Source organism: Engystomops pustulosus, chromosome 4, assembly GCF_040894005.1.
Source record: "Engystomops pustulosus chromosome 4, aEngPut4.maternal, whole genome shotgun sequence".
Taxonomy (NCBI): Eukaryota; Metazoa; Chordata; class Amphibia; order Anura; family Leptodactylidae; genus Engystomops; species Engystomops pustulosus.
Window position 1 is genome coordinate 219,352,864 of NC_092414.1, and position 21,182 is coordinate 219,374,045.

The 21,182-nt window shown below is 44.2% G+C and overlaps 2 protein-coding genes across 2 annotated transcripts; one reads left to right on the forward strand and one right to left on the reverse strand.

Moving 5' to 3' along the window:
• Positions 1–870: 870 nt before the first annotated feature.
• On the forward strand, positions 871–1,800 carry LOC140128630 (olfactory receptor 11L1-like). The gene has a single exon (XM_072150328.1). The coding sequence runs from the start codon at positions 871–873 to the stop codon at positions 1,798–1,800; it is 930 nt and encodes a 309-aa protein (XP_072006429.1).
• Positions 1,801–8,564: 6,764 nt separating this feature from the next.
• On the reverse strand, positions 8,565–19,792 carry LOC140128361 (uncharacterized). Its single transcript, XM_072150011.1, has 7 exons — positions 19,660–19,792; positions 19,363–19,428; positions 17,189–17,254; positions 15,788–15,877; positions 15,633–15,683; positions 12,170–12,229; positions 8,565–9,988 (listed from the first exon to the last, which is right to left on the reverse strand). Exons 1-7 carry the CDS (start codon positions 19,721–19,723, stop codon positions 8,586–8,588), a joined length of 1,800 nt encoding a protein of 599 aa, XP_072006112.1. The 5' UTR covers positions 19,724–19,792; the 3' UTR covers positions 8,565–8,585.
• Between the last annotated feature and the right edge of the window lie 1,390 nt (positions 19,793–21,182).

Genomic DNA, 21,182 nt, shown 5'->3' on the forward strand with positions numbered 1-21,182 from the left:
AGTATCTCGCCGGTTCAAGATCCAGCATTTACTTAACGAAACACAGTGAAGAACAGTGAAGAATACAATGAAAATAGTGAACACAGTGAACACATTATCATTTAAGTGAAGAACACAGTGAAGAACACATTGCAGATGTTCCGAACATCTCCTAACTTATCAGAATACACAAGTGCAGAACGGTATTCTTCACAATAGTATATGAACAATATGTATGGAAACATCTGCAATGTGTTCTTCACACATATTGTTCTTCACATACTATTGTGAAGAACACCGTTCGGCACGCGTGTTTTCGGATAAGTTAGCAGATGTTACGGAACATCTGCAATGTGTTCTTCACTGTGTTATTTCAATGTGTTCTTTCAGTGAAAACATCTGCAATGTGTTCTTTTTTAGTGTTCTTTCATTGAAAAATGCTCGAGTCTCCCACTGACTTCAATGGGGTTCGTTATTCGCCACTGACACACAGATCTGGTATAAAACTTTTTCCTGCACCGAATGGAGTTTGCTTTGGAGGAACAAATGTTGGTCTAATTGTGTTGGAAATTGGTATTGTAAGTTCTCTAAAACACCGATTTTGAACAATAGGAGTCAGAGCCCTGATCACAAGGTGAGGGGGTGACAAATGAGGTAAAAGAGATTGAATAATGGTCCAGCCATTCTTTATAAGGGAACAATATAAAATAATGTATTAAATAATTTAATAAATTCAAAATTCTTCTGCTTGACCCAGCCATCAGGAGAATTTTTATTTATTAAATTATGATGAAATTATGATAATAATGATATGGATAGAATAAGACATTGTGATGTGTGTCTCTTATGTTCTGTAGCAGGAGCTCATTTTTCATTTTTTTTTCCCAGATGATGCCGGTCAGGAATCTGACCATGATCACAGAGATCCATCTTCTAGGATTTGGAAACCTCCATCATCTCAATCTCTTGGTCTTTGTTGTGTTGCTCCTAGTTTACTGTATCACAATATGTGGGAACCTCATGATAATGTTTCTAGTATCTCGAAGTCGTAGCCTCCATTCTCCGATGTACTTCTTCCTCTCACAACTCTCTTTATCGGACTCATTGATGGCCACCAGTATAACACCCAACACACTGCGTGTAGTCATGGACGATGATGCCACTGTTACCTTCATGGGCTGCCTGACTCAGTTTTACTTCTTCAGTGCCTCGCTGGCGTTGGAGTCCATCCTTCTTACGGGGATGTCCTACGACAGGTATCTCGCCATCTGTAACCCCTTGCGTTATAGCAATATAATGGACTATGTATTTTGTAGGAGATTTATCGTATTTTCCTGGGTATTGAGCTTTTCTGTGATATTAAATCACGTCCTAGCCATCTGTAATTTAGAGTTTTGTGGACCCAACGTGATTGACCATTACTTCTGTGACCTGTCTCCTCTGCTGGAACTTTCTTGCTCGGACACCTTTATTGTGCAGGTAGAGGTCACCCTGCTGGTCATCACTATGGCTCTCTTTCAGTTTATCTTGGTCATTGTTTCATATTCTTACATTATTTTTACCATCTTAGGAATCCCATCAGTCACTGGTAGACAGAAGGCCTTCTCCACCTGCAGCTCCCACCTGACCGTGGTGTCCATGTATTACGGGACTCTTCTGTGCACATATCTTGTTCCAACACGAGGTCAATCATTAACTGTGAGCAAGGTCCTATCTCTGCTGTACACTGTGCTCATCCCCTGTGTTAACCCCATTATATACAGTTTGCGAAATAAAGATATAAAAGAAGCCTTCAACAGGTGGATCTTGCTGATTAGATGATTGCCAATCTACATCATAAAATTAAAGGAGAATAATTGTGGCATCTGATTTTTATTTTATAATTATTATTACTCCTAGTGACAGACTCATTTTCTGAGAAAAATATACTCAAGTATAAGCCGACCCAAGTATAAGCCGAGGCCCCTAATTTTAACACAAAAACCTGGTAAAACCTATATTTTTTTTTACCCGAGTATAAGCCGAGTTTGGGTTTTCAGCACATTTTTTTGTGCTGAAAAACTGAGCTTATACTCGAGTATATATGGTATTTTATTAATCTTTTTGATTCTCAACTCAACTTTAAAAATGTAAATGTTTTATTTTAATTTAGATTTTTGTTTCTCTGATTTTTCTAACATTCTGATCATCATGTATATTTTTACAGTTACAGTTGAAAAAGCAGTTGAAAAGTTTTTTTTTATTTTATTTTTTTTTTGTTTTATGTAGTATTATTGTGGGTTACATTACATGTACATTTACATTTGACTTTATCATGAACTTTTTGACTTTATCTTAGTGGAAGTTGTAATGAGGAAAGTAGTTTATCAATGCACCGGGCAATGAGTACTAACCAAATCTTATAGTAAGAAGGAACTCAATCCATGCAATCCTTGTACCGTGTTCCTGCTCTTGATACACATGAGCCATTTCAGGACCTTTGAAGGTTTTTTCCAAAGGATATGAAATCACAGATTCAACGCAGAAGGGACATGTTCTTTGTTCCCCAAGAAGCTGACTCTATTACCATATCTAGGAAGTGATTCCAGAATTGTAGGGGCCATAATATTCATACAGTCTAAGGTTCATGGCCAGGGCTGCCACTAAGTATTTTGGGGCCCCTGACTGACAAGATTTTTGGTCCCCCTCAACACTTTAGTTACCATCTTATACTATTACACCAAATTGAAGATAAGTTTTCACAAATTCATTCTTCTACATACAGTACAGCATAGACCAAAAGTTTGGACACACCTTCTCATTCAAAGAGTTTCCTAGCAGTGATGTTACCATGAAGCTGCTGCACAGAGTCTCCTCTTGCCAGTTGTTGTAGAGATGTGTCTGCTGCTGGACCTCTGTACGACAGTGACCTGCTCTCTAATCTGAGCTGCTGTTACCCTCTGATTTCTGAGGCTGGTGACTCAGGTGAACTTATCCCCCACAGCAGAGGTAACTCTTCTTCTCCGCAGCAGAAGTGACTCTTCTTCTCCGCAGCTGAGATGATTCTTATCTTCGAGAGCAGAGGTGACTCTTGTTCTTCCTTTCCTGGGGCGCTCCTCATGTCAGACAGTTTCTATGCATTGCTTGATGGTTTTTGCAACTGCACTTGGAGACACTTTCAAAGTTTTCCCAATTTTTCGGACTGACCATCATTTCTTAAAGTAATAATGGCCGCTAGTTTTTTGCTACTTAGGTGCTTTTTTATAGCCATATTATAAATTCTAGCAGTCTATTCAGTAGGACTATCAACCGTGTATCCACCTGACTTCTCTACAACACAACTGATGCCCCAACCCCATTTATAAGGCAAGAAATCCACTTATTACCCCTGACAGGGCACCTGAGATGAGAGAACCATTTCAGGTGACTACCTCTTGTATCTCATCAAGAGAAGCCAAGAGTGTGCAGAGCAGTAATCACAGCAAAAGGACCTGGAATATAAGACAGATTTTCAGTTGTCTCACACATTTTTGGTAAGTATATAATTCCACATGTGATAATTCATAGATAATTCAGTGTAAATCTACAACTTTTATAGTCAGGAAAATGCAGAAAACTGCTTGAATGAGGAGATGTGTGCAGACTTACTGTACTGTACTGTCTGGTCTTACTGGTCTGTACTGTATAGTTCCCTGGAATGAATTATAGCAAGTAAAGAATCCCCAATTTATTATATATACTGTTCTGAAGTGATTAAATTCATCATCCCCTATTTTATTAATGTGTGTTCACATAACATACGGCACATGTAGCCCAGAACATGCCCCCTAGTAGATAAGTAGCCCCTGCACATGCCCCTAAGTCTGCCCTAGGCACTCTCTGTGCTCAAGCCCCCAGCGGCACTGGACCAAGGCGGAGTCTCTCCAATGATCCAATGCTGGCATTCGATTAACAAAACTGCTTCAGGCTTGCACACATCACGGGGCTTATTTACTAAGGGTCTGCGGATCGCATTTTCGTCGAACTTCCCAACGTTTTCGGGATTTGCGCTGCTGGGACAGATATTTAGAAAGGGATTGTGATTTGATTTTGCCGCATCGGCGACGGCTTTCATGCGGCAGAAATCGAGGGCCGCCGTCGGACAGTCGACTAATTGATTTAACATTCAAATTGTGTTGCATACAATGCACTGACATGCACTGGGAAGAAGAAGGTGAACTCCGGGGACCTGAGCGGGGAAGCGACCCATGCAGGATATTGGGCACACAATCTTAGTGACTCCCCGCACAGCGCATTATACACGGACAATGCACTTACATGCAACAGGAAGAAGAAGGTGAACTCCGGGGACCTGAGCGGAGAAGCGACACATGCAGGATATCGGGCGCAGGATCTTAGTGACTCCCCACACACAGCATTATACACGGACAATGCACTTACATGCAACAGGAAGAAGAAGATGAACTCCTGGGACCTGAGCGGGGAAGTGACACATGCAGGATATCGGGGCACGATCTTAGTGACTCCCTGCACAGGGCATTATACACAGACAATGCACTTACATGCACCAGGAAGAAGAAGGTGAACTCCAGGGACCTGAGCGGGGAAGAGACACATGCAGGATATTGGGTACGCGATCTTAATGACTCCCCGCATAGCGCATTATACACGGACAATGCACTTACATGCACCAGGAAGAAGAAGGTGAACTCCAGGGACCTGAGCGGGGAAGTGACACATGCAGGAAATCGGGCGCAGGATCTTAGTGACTCCCCGCACAGCGCATTATACACGGACAATGCACTTACATGCACCAGGAAGAAGAAGGTGAACTCCGGGGACCTGAGCGAGGAAGCGACACGTGCAGGATATCAAGTGTAGAGGAGGATTTCTGCTGCACACTCGGGTAGACTTGAGTGCACAGGTGCCCTGGAGAGGGTCCCAATCCCGTAATTTGTAGAAATTTTGTAAACTCAAGTCACACTGTGTCTTATTGCAAAATTGTGAATTTTATTAAACAAACTTCTGAATGTTTCTACAAATCAGGCACGTGATCTTTGTGAATCGCGGCACAGTGCATTGTCGTCACTGTGCCGCGAGCAGAAGCGAGTAGTGAAGGACCAGAAGAGCTGAGTAGATCATTGGGAAAGATTGTACAAATACATCTGTGGAGATCGGAGTAGTGGCGTCTGGCAGGAGAGTACAGCGCAGACATTTCTAGACAAAAATGGAAAATAATTGGAGTTTCATGTTTTTCTTTCTTTACATAATTATTTTGTGTCGGTCATCATGTGAGATAAATAAACCAGTTCTTTCCTTTCATTGTCACATCAAAGAAATATCCAAAATGTATCTGTTCTTCTGTTTAACTTCCTTTGAATAACTTGTCCTTGTGTCTACACATTTTACGAGCTGTCACCGAGAGATGAGCAGATTTATTAAAAAAATAAATAAATAAAACTTGATTATTATTATTTACCAAAAAGCTCAAGAGCCGAAGCATCGATTGACAAACCTGTAGATGATGGACAGAGACAGATTTGGGGACTTTGGGAAAGACAACGGAAGGCGAGAATAATGTGGACATTTGAGCATTTCCATAGGCTGCGGAATATATCCCAGTGGTAATTCCAAAGCCATCCCGTAAGCATCTGGGATCGGCCAAAATCTAATTTCTGATGAGTTTCTGATGAGTGTCACCATTTTGCATTGCAAAAGTTGATTTCCCCATTATGATCCGCAGCAATGAAATGACATATTGAGGGTCTTACATGGCATTCCCATCTATATGTGAATGGAATTATTATAGCCCCCACCAACTACACTACTATTGTATTATACAACAGATTTACTGCTCAGCTATTCTCCTCGGCACATCTTTAAGTGGTTTACTACATCTATATATAAAATTATCTGCCACTTAGCATAATAATAATAATTCTTTATTCATATAGCGCACACAGATTACGCAGCGCTGCACAGAGCTTCCCACATCAGTCCCTGTCCCCATGGGGCTCACAATCTAATCTACCTACCAGTATGTTTTGGAGTATGGGAGGAAACCCATGCAAACACGGAGAGAACATACAAACTCTTTGCAGATGTTGACACTGGGACTTGAACCCAGGTCTCCAGTGCTGCAAGGCTGTAATGCTAACCACTGAGCCAACAGTATGAGAACTGAAACATATAAGGATCTGGTACCTAGGGGAAAAGAGAACTCCGGTCGGGGAGGTGGGGTTAGAGACAGTCATCAATGGTAGTTTAGTAGCACCTAAGTTAGCTTTCTTAAAGGGTTTTTTCCATGAAGGAAAATTCTTAAATCTCAACCCCCTAGTGATGTTAACACATTAGAGATAATTTTTAACCCTTTACTTTACAATGTTACTCAGTGTTGTTGCTGTTTTAGCTGCTATCACTCAGTGATGGGCAGTGTAATATTCCAGAGTGCGTCTGCCTCTCGTTGTTCTCATCATGCTGCCTTCTGCATATATACTACTTCTTCATTCTCCCTTTTTCACTCTATCCTTAGGGCGTTACCCACTGTGCCTCCTTATCTTACAGCCCATCTCACTGACAGACACAGGTAGAGTGGAGGGTTAAAGGCAACCTGTCACCAGGGGGCCTATTTTTGGCTCCTCCATGTCCCCACAGAGAACGTAGAGAAAGAGTTTTCATAGTAAAAATAGAATTTTCAAGAAAAAAAAAACTTTACTGTATGCAGAGACTCGTCCCTTGTCCCCTGGACGTGGCTATTGAGGAGCATCCCCCCCCCCACATCCTCAAGAAACCGCTCCATCATGCGGACAGTCTCTGTTTCAATCGCAAGATTTGCCTGATGTGGTCAGCGAGAAGAGGAGATGGCAGATGGACATTGTATGTATGACGTCCGCAGGGGGGATGTGATGGGGGCCGATCTATGCCGGAGATGGGAGGGGTTTGTTAATTTGAATAGGATGCACAACAGAGTAGTTTCCCGAGGGTGGAAGTGCTCTCTAACCACGCCCAGGGGACAAGTCATACCTTACATGTAAAGTTTGATCTAAGTTATCTTTTTTTCAGTAAATGCTATTTTTACTACAAAAAAATTGGCAATGTATAGGCTTTTCTTTGTGGGGACAGGGGAGAGCCCAAAATATGGCTCCTAATGACAGGTTCCCTTTAAGGAAGCTAGACAAGTCATAATTTCCTGCTGCAGCTCCTTCTATTCATCATTGTTCAGACATTGGAAAAAGATCCATGGAGAGTTTGCAGGTAGCATTAAAGTAAGTAGCAGGAATGCTGAAACACTTGATGAACATTCAGGGATTATTATTAAGGACAACCTCTTTAACTTAATGGGGGTCATTTACTAAGGGCCCAAATCGCGTTTTTCCGTTGGGTTACCCGAATATTACCAGCAGCAACACCTGGTGGACATCGGGCCCACTACCTTAGTGAATCCCGGCAGAACCCGAATCCTCCACAGAGAGCGCGCCACTGGATCGCGACAGGACCTGGTAAGTAAATCTGCCCCAGTGTCTGTCCAACAGAGGGACCGGCAAAGAAGTGAAGCTGGGAGGAGTGCTGAATTATAATATTTTGCAGGTGAAGATAAAGAAGAATTGAATGATATAATATTTGGAAAAAAAATCTTCCTCAAAAATATAGAAAACTAAGCTGTTATTTCTAAATGTGATGTAGAGATGTTTTTTGCAAGTTCACAGTCTCTTAGAAGGACTTATGTATCAACGTAAAGAAATGAAGTTGAGGACCTCTAAGGGATTCACCAAACAGGATTTAATTGAAATCAGTCTCATTGATTAATTTTATTAATATTTTGATATTTAATTAATAATTAAAAATATTATATATAACAATATAGTAATAGCAATACTGTATATACTCGAGTATAAGCCGACCCGAGTATAAGCCAAGACCCCTAATTTTACCATCAAAAACTGGGAAAACCTATTGACTTGAGTATAAGCCGAGGGTGGGAAATGCATTAATCACAGACCCCCCCAGTATGTATACAGCCTGCCCCCAGTAGTATACAGCAGCCCCCAGTAGTATACAGCCTGCCCCCAGTAGTATACAGCACAGCCCCCAGTAGTATACAGCACAGCCCCCAGTAGTATACAGCACTGCCCCCAGTAGTATACAGCACTGCCCCCAGTAGTATACAGCCAGCCCAGCATTAAAAGAAAATAATAAATTTATATACTCACCCGTCTTCTTTCTTCTCTAACTTCGTGCCGGGCGCCGCCATTGTTCTCCCCTGGACGGCGCCTAGTATGATGCGCCGCTGCTGACGTCATACTAGACGCCGCCTGGAGGAAAAACATGGCGGCGCCCGGCACAAAGTTAGTGAAGACAGAAGACGGGCGCCAAAGCCAGAAGAGGACCCGCGCGGACATTGGGGGAGCAGCGCTGCAGGTCGGGGCCACCAAAGGGTGAGTATATAAGTTTATTATTTTTTTAAGATTTTTTATGACTGTATGACTTGTGTATAAGCCGAGGGGATGTTTTTCAGCACATTTTTTTGTGCTGAAAAACTCGGCTTATACACGAGTATATACGGTATATTACTTATGGTTTTTATTAGATCAAAATATTACCAGATATGAAGAAAAAGACTTAAAGCTTTATTTATCTAGAATTGATAGATATTGAAAGCGTTCTTGGGCCAAATCGACAAAGTATAAGTGTCGGCCATCTATTTGAGAAGGTTTGGTTGGATAAGCTTTGTAGTCGACCCCGACCTGGAAAAGTCCAGTTGCACAGCCTTGTCCTGTCATACGGACGTTGAACAGTCCATAAGTGTCGATCCCTCCGGTGTTGGAACAACTAACTTGCCATCCACCTCTGTTTCCCAGGCGTCCAGTAGAGTCTCCATTTGAGAATCCTATGGTCACTTCAACCATATTGCAATTATTCTCACAAAACTGAATGGACTTTACCCGTCTGTTATTCAGATTAATTTCATGGAGCTTTCCCCCACCGCTATTTCCTATAAATGATCCCCAGTGTGTGCTATAGATTACCTGGAAGCCATCAATGATGTTCCATTCTCTGACGTGGATGCTGGTGACATCACCGCCCCTGTTGTTGTCATCACCTGGTGTCCTTACATGACAATGTTCATTGCCACCCCCTAAATCTGGTGAAATGGGCCCAAAACTAGCAACAGACATGGATGGGGGTATCACTGAGGGGTTGTCTTCCTTTCCAGGGATGAAATTATCCAGGTAGAAGGTTGGTACCAAAATTTGCAGCAGTTCACCGTTCCGAAAGCCAAACATGCTCTCCTTTACAGCCTCACATATAGCTTTAAAATAATTCTCTTTATTGGGACCCAACGCATCAGCATATCTATACTTGGCTTCATCTTTGGTTATTTCATCATATACTGTTCCATATGGTTCCCACGTAACAAATGGTGGGAGAGGTATGGGTCTACCAGGAGCACCTAACTTTATTGTGATTTTGGACTTTCTCCACTCAATCCATTTAGAATAAATGTCCTTAATGTGATCTTTATACGTAGAAATCTGCTGCTCCAGGTCATTCCTCCAGACCCCAGTGTTGTCTTCATTGTACAGCTCTTTTCCATGCAGAAGTCTTTCCTTCAGGATCAAGAGGTGCTGAGTGCTATGAGTGACCAGGAGGGGGATGAGCTGTACTGAGTTTTTGGATGCAGTAAGTTTGAAGAACAGTTCGTTACAGGCATAGACCATGGAGGACATCAATGACCCCTTCTCTCTGGTCTGGGCTTCCACATACATCTGCATGGTTTTCTGTAGAGCGTGGATCTCGTTTTGTCTTTCCTGAAGTTCAAATTCCACAATTTTCTGATCTATCAATCCTTCTACCTGATCTTTTATGAGGCTCCAGATATCTTTTTGAGAAGATGGCCAGAAGGCTTTTAAAAGCGAACTGATGATTTTTCCTACTGGTATGCCTTCAATGGGCGGAATGAGACCTGTGATGCTGACCAGGATGTTTTTCATTCGATCATTCCATGTGTCTCCCAGAAAACCTTTTACTTCTAATAGTATATAAATAGAAAAAATGATTAAGTTAAGTTCCTTCACATTCAAACACTTTAGATCCTAATGGTTTACAGCCTGGAAAGGCATTAGAAGCCTTCAATTAATCCCTTTGTGTTGCAGCATTTTTTTGCTCACTTTTTGGTCCCCACCTTCAAAATCTATAACTTTATTTCTGTGTACAGAGCTGTGTGAGGGCTTATTTTCTGCGTAATAAAATTTTACTTCTCAGTGATGTTATTTATTATTCCATGCCGTGTAGTGGGAAGCTGGAAAATTTTTTTTATGACTTTCACTGTGTGCTCCAAATTATGTGTCAACTTTATTATTTGGTTTAGAGCTATCACATTAAAACCAAATTTAAATAAGTTTTATTGTGTTTTAGTACATTTTCAAAAATTAAAACTATGGGGCACATTTATCGAAAACAGTGCAGTCTGTACCATGTGTAGTTGCCTGTGTATAGTGCAGGGGGTGCCAGATTCAGGAATTGCGGTACCCGTTCTTCATCTATCTGGTGTCTACTGCTCTGACAGAGGAGGGAGGGTGATTTAGATTTTTAGTTTGTTTGTTTTTTTCTTATTTTTTTCAACAATTGTCTTTTTTAACTTTTTTTAGACCCTCTAGGGTACTTTAACCATAGACAGTCTGATCCTTCCTACCATATACTGTGATACTCCTGTATTGCAGTATATGGTGATTTTACACATGATTCATTACAATAAGCCACTGGGTAACATTTACTAAAGCCCCTGCGCTAGTTGCACATGTGTTTAAAGGAAACCTACCACTTGTAGTGGCAGGTTTCTGATGGAAATACCGGGCACCAGCTCAGGGTGAGGTCAGGGTGAGCTGGTGCCGGAGCTTATTTTTGTTAGTGTTTTAAACCGTGGTATCGCGGTTTAAAACACTTTTTAAACTTTATAGCCGGCGCAGGGAGGTACGCGCTCGGCGCTTACCGTGCGCGCGGCTACATAGGAAGTGAATGAGAGCCGCGCGCATGGTAAGCGCCGAGCACGTACCTCCCTGCACCGGCTATAAAGTTTAAAAAGTGTTTTAAACCGCGATACCGCGGTTTAAAACACTAGCAAAAATAAGCTCCGGCACCAGCTCACCCTGACCTCACCCTGAGCTCACCCTGAGCTGGTGCCCGGTATTTCCATCAGAAACCTGCCACTACAAGTGGTAGGTTTCCTTTAAGAAGTGTCAATGCCACATATGCGTTGGATGCAACTCATTTGTGTCGTATCTGCACTATACCCGACGCAACACAAATTACTGCACCAGTCTTCACGTACCACAAATTAGGGTTCATTCCAGTCCTCGGTCAGACCGTTCACCACACTTAACATGCAGAGTCCCACAAAAGTATGTTGCACTCTGCATGTTAAAAGTGCACCATAAAAAAGTGGTGCACTCTGTCGGGGCAGAAATCCTGAATCTGTCGCCCTTTGCACACTACACGAAGTCTAGCTTCCACTATTTTTGGTAAGTGTGAACCATTGTAAGAAGACTGTAGAAACCATACAACCTTGAGTCTTACATAGACCCGAGGCTGTCATGGCAACCGATGATATAACGGGAAATGACAATCGCAGACAAGATGTCAGCCCCACCACTGCCGCCTTCTAAAATCCACTGGCACAATCATAGAGTTAGCACCTGTGATCCGTGCCAGCACTAACTGCAATATCCAACAAACCCCACATCTGTATGACGAGGGGTCACCCCATGAGCCCCCTTCCTACAACATTGAGATTTGGTTAAGATTCCAAAATTTTCCCAAGAAGTACTGACTCACTGGAGCAAAGATGTGAATATTTAGCTTATTCCTTTTGTTTAACTTCTCTCGTCTATGAATGCTGTTTTAGATAACTTTATACAGAATTTTTTGAATAACATTGTATTGTTTTTTCAAATTTAACGCACTAAGACCCTTCCAATTCATCTTACAACCTGTCCATCCATATATCTCTGACCAAATCAGGCAATACATCCCAGACGTAATCTCCGTTCCTCACAGGACCTTCTGCTCTATTACTATCTGCTCACAAGCGTCTTAAGGATTTCTCCTGATTGATTGATATTAATTAATTGATATTATTATTCCAATTATACTTAGTGTTATATACAAAACAAAACTGTTGTTATGTCCCATTAAATATCAAAAAGACTTTAACCTCTAAGTGATATTGTGCTTAATGAAATCTCTTCCAACCTATTATGATGCCGGTCGGTCCCTGAAAAATAAAAATAAATACATTTGTTTACAAACAAAAATATCTACAGACTGTTTATATGACTTAGGGTGCATTCACATGGATGTATTCCTGTCCGGTGGTAGGTCAGGCAAGCTGCTCCCCCCTCCCCTCTCCATAGAATATAGAGCCATATGCAGGGCCGCTTCTGCCATGAGGCAAGGTGAAGTCCCCACCTCAGGCGGCAGATAGCGGACCTGTGAAAACAAAGGCCAGAAGAAAGCGTAAAGAAATACCCTTCCGGATGGAGTAGATGGTCACCTGTAAGGTACTATAGGTCACTAATATCTGTGTCTAATGACTACTAGTGTGTAAGGTAGCATCACCAGGGGCACGTGCGCACGTGTGGCGGGAGGGGGGGGCAGCATTTTCCAATTTCGCCTCAGGCAGCAAAAAGGCTAGAATCGGTCCTGGCCATATGGCTGTTCTTACGGCCGAGGATAAAGCAGGCTATATCTTTTTTGCGGCCCTGGCACAGTGACCACTCGTTGTGCTCACCGTACCGAGCCTGGTCGCAATAGCCACCTATGGTTGATGAACACACGGCCGCAAATTTGCCCCCATACGGTGGTGTGAATACGCTCTTAATGTGCACATATTTTGCTTTTGAATTTATTGCTTTGAACAGGGTTACACAACCTCTTATGGAATAGGGGCTACACTGTTCCACTGCTCCAGTCCCAAGGAACACAACAAAACTTTCAGTTCTGCGCCAGGGCGTCTGAACAGAACGGGGCTTATGTATTAAGGGTCGCGGATCGCACTTTTGTCGGACTGTGCACTATTTCAGGGATTAGGCGGCTTATACAGGTATTTAAGAAGTGTCTGTGCCGGCATTTTGGTGCACGCGATCGGCTTGTGAGGCATGTGACAGAAATCGGTCGGCCGGGCCGTCAGGCAATGAGACAGATTCGGACTGAGTGCGGGATTTAACTTTCAAATTTTGTCGCAAAATCAAGCACTTACATGCACCAGGGAGAAGAAGGTGAACTCTGATCTTAGTGAATCGCGGCACAGGGCATTATACATGGGCAATGCACTTTCTGTGAGCTTCAGTGGCCAAGGTAAGTAAATGGGGAACATTTACTAAGGGTCCGAATCGCGTTTTTCCACCGGGTTTCCCGAATTTTTCCGATTTGCCCCAGGATTTTGGCGCACGCGATCGGATTGTGGCACATCGGCTCCAGCTTTCAAGCGACAGAAATTGGGGGCGTGGCCGTCGTAAAACCCTACGGATTCGGAAAAGCCGCGGAATGTGAAAAACAATTTGTGTTGCAAAAATAGCACTCACATACACCGAGATGGAGGAGGTGAATTTCGGGGCAATTCGGCGCAAATCTGAAAAATTCGGGAAACCCGGCGGAAAAACGCAATTCGGACCCTTAGTAAATGTGCCCCAATGTGTCCTAATATGTTACTGTATAATTGTCAGACAGAAGGGGGGATATTTATCAGGACCTCTGCGCACCGCCAGTGGCACAGAGGCCCTGAAATAATCGCTAATGCTAGCTTATTGCTAGCTTTTGCGATTATTTTCCCCAATCCGCCACCTTCACGCCAGTGGGTCGTGAAGGGGCGTGAAGGGGGGGCCCGGCCGGGCGAGTGGAGGGCGCGGCCGGACGGGAGTGGGCCGGCGCGGGGCGTTACTGTGAAAAGTCTCCGGCTGCATTTTTTTCCACGCCTGGCCCTGCCTGGCGTAGGATAAGCGCTGCGCGACTGGCAGCCCGATACATCAAGAGGCAGAAGCCTCTTCATGTATCGGGCTGTGAATTTGCAGCAGCGGGGCTAGCCAGCGTATGATAAATATTTGTTTTTACACCGCTGAGAAGAGGAGGTCACACATAGAGATGGCAAACACCAGGACAAAAGTAAAATGAAAAATACATCCTAACTTTGACAATGGATCTTTGGGGATTATTTTCCCCAATCCGCCACCTTCACGCCAGTGGGTCGTGAAGGGGCGTGAAGGGGGGGCCCGGCCGGGCGAGTGGAGGGCGCGGCCGGACGGGAGTGGGCCGGCGCGGGGCGTTACTGTGAAAAGTCTCCGGCTGCATTTTTTTCCACGCCTGGCCCTGCCTGGCGTAGGATAAGCGCTGCGCGACTGGCAGCCCGATACATCAAGAGGCAGAAGCCTCTTCATGTATCGGGCTGTGAATTTGCAGCAGCGGGGCTAGCCAGCGTATGATAAATATTTGTTTTTACACCGCTGAGAAGAGGAGGTCACACATAGAGATGGCAAACACCAGGACAAAAGTAAAATGAAAAATACATCCTAACTTTGACAATGGATCTTTGAACGTGTGTTTTCATCACAAGAATGGTGTTGTGTCTGTGTATCATCCTCAGCTGAGCTCCGCCCATGTGCCAATGACAACGGGAGGGGACTGCACAAGATAAACTTAGGCAGGAAAAGGACCCGCTCTGTAATTTTTGGCTTGGGCTTTCAGCTCACACGTGGGACAATAGAAACTGTGGCCATGGGTATGAGCTCATACAAAAACATGGGGACATGTGCTGGCTAGGACATCTGCAAAATCTATGTTCATGTAGCCTGAAGCCTTAAAAAGTAAACTCGACCAGACTGGATGCATAAATAAAATAAAACCTCAGTTCAGGCCCCAAATAGAAACAACACCTTAAATAAGATCCTGAAACTAATTCAGACCTCAGGTCATTCTCCAAATTTAATTTATTCAGACTACGCCCCAGAAGGCTTCAAAATAAATCCAAATCCTAGGCCATGCCTAAAGAGATGACAGCTGAGACCCCACAGTGTCTTTAAACCTCACATAAAACCCAAAGCTAATTCAGACCAGAATCCTAACTGAATCTAGATAATAAGAAGAATTATATTGCATATTTTTATGTAGACCACAATCTACATCCAAAATCACCCCAGCTCCTTGGTCCGGTCCTCCTCTGAACTGGGTGCTATAAGAAAAATTCAGGCGGTCCACTACTTAAGAACACTTGACTTACATACGACCCCTAGTTACAAACAGACCACTGGATGTTGGTAATTTATTGTACTTTAGTCCTAGGCTATAATAGACAGCTATAACAGTTATCACAGGCGCCTGTAGTGAAGCTTTATTGTTAATCCTGATTCTTTTGACAACCCAACATTTTTAAAATCCAATTGTCACAGAGACCAAAAAAGTTCTGGCTGGAGTTACAATGATAAAGTATACAGTTCCGACTTACATACAAATTCAACTTAAGAACAAACCTACAGACCCTATCTTGTATGTAACCCGGGGACTGCTTGTAGTGGAAAGTGGTGGAAATGGTAACTGTGGTCCTGCTATAACACCCAAAGGTAAATTCATGGGCCAGATTTAGAGATTTCACTGAAAGAATCAAAACCCAAAATACCCACTTTTACCTGTTGTGTTTAGGGAATTATTACCCCATTTATCATCATGGATGACACTATCTGAAAAAAGAAAGAATGAAAAATCATATAAATGAAAACACATGAGAAAATGAAGAAAAAAAACAATATATTAACCATAGTGCACAAACTCTGGCATACAGCACCTATTGTGGGGGGATTCTTGGTTGGTCTCCGGAACCATGGCTTCTTCCTTGCCTCATTCCACCAAGCTTCTCTTAATGAACTGTAATTTCCTATAAACACACACAAAAAGAGGCAGATTTACTAACAACACTGTTCCAGACATCTGTACATTTGTGCCACTAACACATACTCCGACCTCCTCCCCCCAACAAAATCATGGTATTATTCCAAGCTTGTCCGACAAGGGGTAAGGCTAAAAGGAAAAGGGGAACGCCTTATGTTTATGTCACTGGTGCTCCTGCGACCCATCTCCTGGGTCGCAAGCGCACAATGGGCCCCTCGCCGCTGCTCCGATCCGCTGGTGATTCACTCCTCTCACCGCGATCCAGCACTGACTATGAGAAGCACATTGCGCGTGTCCCCACCTCAAAGAGCGTGCGCGGGCTGGCTTTAGTAAATTTAAAGGCCCACATTAGCACGCCGCTAATTTTCAGCTCCCCTGCAGAATTCCTGAGTGTTCCTGCGTTCCTGTGTTCCTGTGTCCAGTGTTCCTGTTCCCGTGCTCCTGTGTGTTCCGTGTGCCTGTCCTCCCGTTGCCCTTCTGCCTGGACCTCCTGTTGCAGATCCCGGATTGGACTTGACCTTGCATCTCTGTCACCTGCCCTGGACCTGACCACGAGACTGTCTCTTGCTAAGGTACCTCGACCTCGGCTGCCACCGCAGGCTAGTCGCACCTGTGGAATGACCTGGTGGTACCCTACCACAGCAAGACCATCCAGCTTTTGCAGCGGGCTCTGGTGAAGACCAGGTGCCACTTAGATTCCAGTCCCAGGTGTCGGCTAGTACCACTTCCTGGGGTGGTCCAGAGGATCCACTGATCCCGAATCAAGACAGTTTACAGACAAGTAATATTCACTGAAATTCACCATCAGTTCTATCCATAACGGATGCTCCAGCAGGATGACTTTGGCCAACTATCTGTCTATCCCCACAGCCACCATCACATGGTCCAAATCTCACCATCTGGAGCTCTGGGACTATGAAACAGCCACAGAGCCTGACGTTAACCAGTATATGGGGGGTTTGGATGGATGACCCCAGGAACTAACTCTGTAAGTTCCCCCATCAAGGACAGCAGCATAAGGTCTCCATGGCTTTAGATGGATGACCCCAGATACTGTGAGATCCACCGCCAAATCCCCTTTTTTATGGTCCTTCAATCCGTCCCAAGCATCACACAAGTGGGTTGACCCTCGGAAGCCATCAACCTGTCCCTCTAAGGTGTCCAGCCACACCAGCAGCACCAGTCTATTCACAATGAGTAACTCTACGACAGGATTAGGAAAACTGCTCCAACATTTCCAAAACCATTATGAACCGTTAAGAGGTGGTGATAAGTCACATTGACACGTGTAACGTACCTGTAATCTGCGGGATCCTGGCCTCAGTCTCTGATGTATTTGCCAAAAGACCTTTGTCAAGATTCTCTAAAAAAAAAAAAAAGAGTTGCAAAGCCAATGGGTTATAGCAGCAAAAAAAACATTTAAAAGTCATGAAAGTTAAAGGGAAACCCTCAGCAGGTCTGATCGTCCATACCATATACAGATAGCGCTGGGTTTTTGGTCTGGGAGAGCTGTTTAACACCTAGCACAGGAGAGAAGTGGAAGCTGTAGGGATCGCCAGATTGCAGAAGGTGAGTAATAAGCTTATTTTTAACATGTTTTTTGATAATGACATGAAATCCTGTGTCTGCTGATGGGGAGAACCTTACTGAGGGGACTACCTCAGACTCCTTAAAGACACTACACCTAGGACTACCTCAGACTCCATAAAGACAATACACGTAGTACTACCTCAGACTCCATAAAGACACTACACCTAGGACTACCTCAGACTCTCTGGAAACACTGCAGCTAGAACTACCTCAGACTTCACGGAGTCATTGCAGCTAGGAATACCCAGACTTCATGGAGACACTGCATCTAGGACTTCCCCAGACTCCATGGAGACACGGCAGTTAGGACTACCCCAGACTCATAGAAGACATAACAAATAGGATTTCCCCAGACTCCATGGAGACACGGCAGCTAGGACTACCCCAGACACATAGAAGACATTGCAGCTGATACTACCCCAGACTCCCTTGGAACTTTGCAGCTAGAACTACCCCAGACTCACAGAAGACATTGCAGCTAGGACTACCCCAGACTCAATGGAAACACTGCAGCTAAGACTACCCCAGACTCCATGGGGACACTACAGCTAGGACTACCTCAGACTCACAGGAGTCACTGAAGCTAGGACTACCCCATACTCACAGGGGACATTGAAGTTAGGACTACCCAGACTCCATAGAGATACTGCAGTTGGGACTACCCCAGACTCCCTGGAGACACTGCAGCTAGGACTACCCCAGACTCCCAGGAGACACTGCAGTTAGGACTACCCCAGAGTCCATGGAGTCACTGCAGCTAGGACTACCCCATGCTCACAGGGGACATTGAAGCTAGGATTACCCCAGACTCCATGGAGACACTGCAGTTAGGACTACCCCAGACTCACAAGAGAAATTGCAGCTAGGACTACTTCAGACTCCCTGGAGACATTGCAGTTAGGACTACCCCAGACTCCCAGGAGACGCTGCAGCTCAGACTACCCCAGACTCACAGGAGACAATGAAGCTAGGACTACCCCAGACTCCCAGGAGACACTGCAGCTCGGACTACCCCAGACACCCAGGAGACACTGCAGCTTGGACTACCCCAGACTCCCTGGAGACACTGCAGCTTGGACTACCCCAGACTCACAGGAGACACTGCAGCTCGGACTACCCCAGATTCCCTGGAGACACTGCAGCTCGGACTACCCCAGATTCCCTGGAGACACTGCAGCTCGGACTACCCCAGACTCCCAGGAGACACTGCAGCTCGGACTACCCCAGACTCCCTGGAGACACTGCAGCTCGGACTACCCCAGACTCCCTGGAGACACTGCAGCTCGGACTACCCCAGACTCCCTGGAGACACTGCAGCTCGGACTACCCCAGACTCCCAGGAGACACTGCAGCTCGGACTACCCCAGACTCCCTGGAGACACTGCAGCTTGGACTACCCCAGACTCCCTGGAGACACTGCAGCTCGGACTACCCCAGACTCCCTGGAGACACTGCAGCTCGGACTACCCCAGACTCCCTGGAGACACTGCAGCTCGGACTACCCCAGACTCCCAGGAGACACTGCAGCTCGGACTACCCCAGACTCCCTGGAGACACTGCAGCTAGGATTACCCCAGACGCCCTGGAGACAATGAAGCTAGGATTACCCCAGACTCCCTGGAGACACTGCAGCTAGGATTACCCCAGACGCCCTGGAGACAATGAAGCTAGGATTACCCCAGACTCCCTGGAGACACTGCAGCTCGGACTACCCCAGACTCCCAGGAGATGCTGCAGTTAGGTTCTTTATCCAGTTTTGTCAGATTTTTAAATTCCTTTATGACATTAATCTTTTTTTAAAACTGTAAATGTGATGTGTTTACAGAAAATTGTCAGAATTAACCAATTCACCCCCGTCATGTTGTAGTTGCAATGCTTTACCTTTAAAGGACGGAGTCTCACTCATGGCAGAAGATTCCACCCCATCATCTACAGATCCATAGATCCCTAAGAGGCAAAAACAAAAAGTCATTTTAGGAAAAAAAAGTAAATCTTTGATTTTGAAAATACAGTTAGATAGCTATGAGAGAGAATCCGGGACAATGGGGGTCGCCCTCGGACACAAAGGTCTGATTACACATCTCTCCAGGGTCAGTACATCACACTCCCTGCAGTCTGGCGATTTACACCAAGTGAAAGCTTCGCTATATGATTTATTTTGAAAGAACAAACACCTACCTTGTCCTGAAAGGAGTAAAATGAAGAAGAAATTTGGCCCCAGTGAACATCTCCTGGAGAACATCCCTACCCTGACAGTGTGTCAGCAGGAAGCCTGTGCTCTACATGGGATGAGGTGTGATGTAATATATATTACACAGATGGGTTAATCAGTATCCTAGCTATTCCCACCTCCCTTGCACTATACACACACTATATAGAGTATACACACAATACACACATGCTGTATACACACAATACACACATACTGTATGCACACACTATATAGAGTATACACACAATACACACATACTGTATGCACACACTATATAGAGTATACACACAATACACACATACTGTATACACGCACTATATAGAGTATACACACAATACACACATACTGTATGCACACACTATATAGAGTATACACACGATACACACATACTGTATACACACACTATATAGAGTATACACACAATACACACATACTGTATACACATACTATATAGAGTATACACACAATACACACATACTGTATATATGTATGCCCACTATATATCTGCACATACTGTATACATACACTGTATATCCACAACAAAAACTCAAATATTCAGACACGGTACATACATACACTATACACATACTGTATATATACACACTGTACAGACATAAACTATACACACACTAAATACACACACTGCACAGACATACACTATACACATACTGTATACACACACTATATACACACACTGCACAGACATACACTATACACATACTGTATATACACACACTGCACAGACATTGGGGGTCATTTACTAAGGGCCGATTCATGTTTTTGCGACGGGTTAACCAAATTTTTCCGTTTTGCGCCGATTTTCCCTGTATTTCCCCGGGATTTTGGCCCACGCGATCGGATTGTGGTGCATCGGTACCAGCATGCACGCAATGGAAATCGGGGGCGTGGCCGTAAAAAATACCAACTGATTCGGAAAAACCGCCACATTTTTAAAAAAAAGTGTCGCTTGACACGCGCTTACCTTCCCCCATGATAGGACAGTGAACTTCGGTGCATTCCGATGCTCTTCAGCGCAGCAGCGACACCTGGTGGACGTCGGAGGAACTGCCTTAGTGAATCCCAGCTGGACCCTAAATCCACCGCAGAGAACGCGCCGCTGGATCGCAAATGGACCGGGTAAGTAAATCTGCCCCTGTATACACACTGCACAGACATACACTATACACATACTGTATACACACATGCCTACATACCCATACTACATGTTCACACTGTATATACACAATGTGGTGGGACCCACCAGGCATTTCTGTAATGTTAATACACAGAAGCTTATCAAAGAATATCCGTCAATTAAATGATTATCATTTGAAAAACATAAGTGAAAGCTTTTCCTGATATATTCATGTTACTGCTGATTTTTTCCAAAAAAATGGAGGTATATAGTGTATTGATGGTGACATGTTGCAAGTTTCTTGTGTTGTTCAGCAACATGCACAAGGATGGACACGAAGCAATTTCGTTTTTT